Raw genomic sequence first — 5,030 nt, forward strand, 5'->3', positions numbered from 1 at the left:
AAGCAAGAAGAATCTGATGTGACACGCAAGATGCAACTTGATGGGACGAAGATGGATGGACCAGTCAGGTCACCTGGTGGCTGGTGAGATACCACAAGATCTCTGTATTTATAATCAGACCAAGGATTCTAATTGTATGAAGATGTTATGTGGTGCTACAATGTATGAAGATGTTAGGAAAGCTAACAATCTGGATTACGTCTCCTGATGGGTAGTATATCCAACTGACACTCATAAAAAGACGATTTCTATTACTATTATAGATAAACAAGGAAACTTGTTAGAAACATCATCGCTGTTTCTTTATTGCTAAACAAGTTCATTGTCGTTGGCTGCAGTGATTTGCACATGTCCGCATTCACAATTCAGAGCAAAGGTTGCATAACAGACCAAACCAAGATGAACTAACAAACAGGATCGTAGCAATAACTACTCAAGAAAAAGGAGATCACACTAAGAACTAGACACCTGGTAGACAAATTAAATAAGCACCGGTACTATTTCACAAGATAATGAAACAGTGCTAGCACACAAGCAGCACAAGTTAAAAAGCGACATGGTCCGAACAGCTAACGAGTATTACAGAAAACCGATAAACATCAAGGTAAAAGTACTCCAGATCACCACTCTTGCTTACAGGAACCAACTTCTAGCTAGAAATAGGCAGCAACTGTCAAACTAGACATATAGAGTGACAATATTGTGCTCCAAACTGGCTAGCTAGATTATACTGATTGCAAAGATATGGTATCTTATATAGTCACAAACCAAAGCTCGAGCAAGGCAAAATCATGGCGTTGATGTTGTTCATCATTACGTTGACATGAACACAGCCAACATTTTCTACTGTGAAATATATGCACCAGCCAGCAATTTAGTAAATCAGTTCTATCATCTAAGTCAGCTCTAGACTGAAGAATTGCAGCATCTAAATCTTGACAGGTAGCACAAAAAAGAAGGGGATGCAGAAGATTGTTACCTTAGATACGTTGAGGCAACTCTGCCATTTTGCTCCAAAGAAACACAACAACACTCTCTTCATCTTCGGCGGCAGAATCTAGAAAAACCATCTAGTGAACAGTGTGAAGGTCCAAAACAAGAGTCTCAGGATGTATGCGGTCTGGCAGAAAAACAGTATGAGATCCCTCGAAAACATCTATCAACATCAAGTGAACAAATTGGAGTCCCAGAAAAAGATTACCAAAAATAAATAAAGAAATATTCCAGTAGCGACTCTCAATTCATTGCAGGGTACGTCCTTTGTCGTGATTCTGCCAATTCTGTCTTGCTTTCTCGTTTGTTTCCCTTCTTTCTTTATCAACCCATAGCATTGCAGTACCCTGACGGCGAAGCCAAAAATTATTAAAGACAATGAAACCTAAACTACCCTCATTAGCATTTAAATCACATGTCAGCTCTATCAGTAAGTAATAAATATCATAGATCATCATCCCAAACTTCCAATTTTATTTTGCAACTGTCATTGGGATTTCATACATGCATGGAGGTGATTTTTTCAAGCTCTATGTGACCGATGAGAGATTAGGCCGGGATTTATCACAGGACTATCGACCATTGAGATGAGGGATTGCTTCTCCATCAATTAGGCCGGGGACGTCACCACAACCCAACAAGTCCTCCTCCTTTGCATCAACTACTAACAAATCTTGACTTATCCGGCAACGGACGTTTGAAACATGGATTCTCTCCTAACAAATATGCAGAGCACTCATCCATTTCAAATAAAATGAAATAAACATCTCATTCTACAATATTGCTACAAACTATCAATCCTCCTAGATCCATCAGACCATCACCATCACCATCACCATCACCATCAGAAAATCACGGCAATCTCGCCGGGTAGGGTTACGGCCGATGAGGGCAGCGTTCTTGAGAAAGAGAGTGTGATGACGATTGTACCAAATCCAAAACAAAATGCAACTCAACTGTGAAACATTGAGTCTCTACTCCTAATGCATAGAAACATGGGTAGAGATGGGAACTATCAAAGCGGTTGGAACTATCTGGGACGAACAGCGTCATCATCTTATACTGCTGGCGTCAACACCATTTGGAACATACTTACCAGTGCAAATATTGTAGACTTTCGGCTCATATGATGAGGTACAAAGAATGCCACCAACTTTTAACCCCTTCAGATATAGATCATTAGGCCACTTTATCCTTACATCTAGTTCTGGAAGTCCCTGGGTGTTATCACATAGATAGTACAGGATGTCATGACAAGGAAATTAGCCTTATAAAATATCATACTGCAATCAGTGAACATCACATATGCGTAAGAAACACCGAATATAATAGTACTTCATAAACCCTCACCTTAGCACAACACAAATCCATTGCAAGCAGATGCTACATACCTTGACATACAACAGCAATAGCAGCCAAACACCTACACAAAGCACCTTCAGTGAGCAGAGCAAGCAGCGCCTGGCGAGGGGAAGTGGCACCACTTGACCACCATACAACACTCATCATTGAGTCAATGTATACTACCCAAGGCTCACACTCTAGGTTCATATCTTTTGTCAAGTCTCAAACTCGAGTTGAATTGTTGCTCTTGGTTAGTGAGAGGCAAGATCCATGGAGGTAGATTGGAAATAGGGGTTAGAACTTGGTGTCGGGATGCTCTGGACGCAGCCGGGGTGTACACCATCAACCATATTCATTGTGCTGAAAAGATAGTCATGTACTCTTGTAAATATAATTATAATAAAACTACTCTAATGTCGGTCACTACCAGTCTCAGTTCCCTAGCTTAGGGTTGCAACTTGCAACTTCAAGAATCATTCTGATAAAATCATACCGCGAGTGTTTTTCCATCAGGGGTGATGTCCCTGTCACGGAAGTACCACCTGTCAACTCCAAGCTTCTCCATGAACTTGAATTGAGCTTTCACCAAAACAGAAATCTAAGCATAAGTTCTTGGTTCCAGCCATGGACCAAAAACACAAGATCGGGTAAGTCCCATAGTTCTCGTAGCCATGGCCAGGGAATTCTTGCCATCCTCCCAAGGCCAGTTCTTTGTAGGTGCACCAAAAGGATCTCCTCCGGTATCCCAGAATGTATGCCAGAATGCCACACTGAACCACAACCAAACCCGTAGCACAAAACAAATATGTGTAATCCTAGTGTAGCACATAATGTACAAGTAAATTAAAAGGATATACACCAAAAAGGCATATTTCTGCAAATCATACTTTCATTTTCTTTATAAGAATCACTTCCTCTGTGTTATACCTCTTGTAAGCAAGCGGACCCTTGCTAGTTAGACCCTGCAGTGCGTTTGTTCATTCAAGGACAAACGTTAAACTGAAAGTAACCCTTTAACAACACTTAATTTTTTCATTTCAAGGTCAATGGCCTCACCTCATAATTGATCTTGGTAAAGCCCGGGAAGAACTTGCCCTCACAATCATTGGAAGTGGCATCGCCGCACTTGGCGTCAATGTCGGCTCGACAGGTTTCCTGTGCGGCAATCTGCAAGGAACAACCAAATCAGAACCAAGATCGGGCTAAGTTCATAGATCAAATCATGGGCATCATGCAAAGAAGGAAAAGACCACAAAGTTAGCAATCCCCCGCTCACCGCAGCAGATAGACCACAAAGAAGGAAAAGAGGAAGTTGGACCAGGACACCTACATCACGAAACCAGTCACCAAGAACACCACACACTGCTCACTGGATCAATGGGCTCTGAGTGGTGTCTCTCCTCTACCTGGTCTCCCGGCGTCCTCTGGATTCTGCTCCACCATCTTGATCGTCTCCCTTTGCGCTGAATTCTACACACCTCACATCCTTCTCCTCCTTCCCTGTCCTCCACTGTGCCGATCAACCTGTGATTTAGACAGATTAAAAATTAGGTTCATGTTCTTGCGACAAACTAAAAATTATAGTACATAGTTCATCATCCAGATGGTTCAGAGACATAGTAAAAATCACAATACAATAGTCAATAGTTATGCTGTAAAAACATTGATCCGTTGACCCAACAAATAGTGAAGTTTTGAATCTTTCTCTCAACACATCAAACAAATCGATCTCTCAGTCTCTCCTCTCTGAATAATTACTTTTTTATGAATCTCTCAGAACATGATTACCCCAAAAGAGTGCCCCAATGGTAGCTCATACAAGAAGCACATATAATTCAATCTCTTCTTCTCGCTGCTTTTCTTCTCCCCATGACCTGCACAGGCTAGAAATTAAGCTTCCAAAAACCAAGACAGAAGGAAGCTATGAGCTCAAAATGAAATCGCTTTGTGTGAAGCCAAGAAACCAAGCGCAAGAACCATAGCTAATTAACAAGGAGAATGTTGCTTGCTCCTCAAGTGCAACACACATCGATGAATAGGCTCGAGGACGTGCGAGCGGCACATACCTACTATGTGCACTGCACATGGGAAGCGTTCGTCTTGCCGTCGACTCGGACGGATATTGGACTGATCAGGAAGCAACCTGCAGCCATGGACAAGGCGGTTTCGACTTTACCGCCTACCTCTCATCAAGGTCATGGTCGCTGGTACCTCGCTTCGTCGCGATCAACGGAGCCGACGTGTTAGGACCCCGATTCCAAGCCACATCGATCTAGTCGGTAACACATCACATCACATTGCGGCCTCACGCACGGTATCCCACAGGTGTCGCCTTACCATGGCCCGGGACCGTTTGCGCCTTTTAGCTCACGTATATGATAGTGTCGCTAGCATCCATATGACAGAGAATCCGGGCCGACATGGCTAGTCGTGAACCCAAAGCGGCATAGACCTATGGAGACAGGCATATATGAATCACATCGAGCATGTCGGTCATCAGCGAGTGATTCCGGGCTGTAGCACTGGGCTAACAGGACTCCGGGGAAACCCGGGCTGTAGCAGGCTAGGCAGGACTCCGGATGTCACCGCGTGACATTTCCCCGAAGGGACAGACATAGGAACGACATGAAACACATGCTGGTCAGTCAAGTGTCCTGAGCAGTAGTGCTGGGCTAGCAGGACTCCGGTGAACC

General features: G+C 43.3%; 1 protein-coding gene across 1 annotated transcript; it reads right to left on the reverse strand.

Annotated features, from left to right (window-relative positions):
• Window positions 1-1,241: 1,241 nt before the first annotated feature.
• On the reverse strand, window positions 1,242-4,423 carry LOC147982065 (uncharacterized). The gene is made up of 5 exons (XM_087517272.1): window positions 4,404-4,423; window positions 3,744-3,861; window positions 3,394-3,504; window positions 3,225-3,299; window positions 1,242-1,340 (listed from the first exon to the last, which is right to left on the reverse strand). The coding sequence occupies exons 1-5, from the start codon at window positions 4,421-4,423 to the stop codon at window positions 1,242-1,244; spliced, it is 423 nt and encodes a 140-aa protein (XP_087373398.1).
• Window positions 4,424-5,030: the final 607 nt, after the last annotated feature.

Source organism: Triticum urartu, chromosome 3A (genome assembly GCF_056163025.1).
Source record: "Triticum urartu cultivar PI428250 chromosome 3A, HENAU_Tu73, whole genome shotgun sequence".
Lineage (NCBI taxonomy): Eukaryota > Viridiplantae > Streptophyta > Magnoliopsida > Poales > Poaceae > Triticum > Triticum urartu.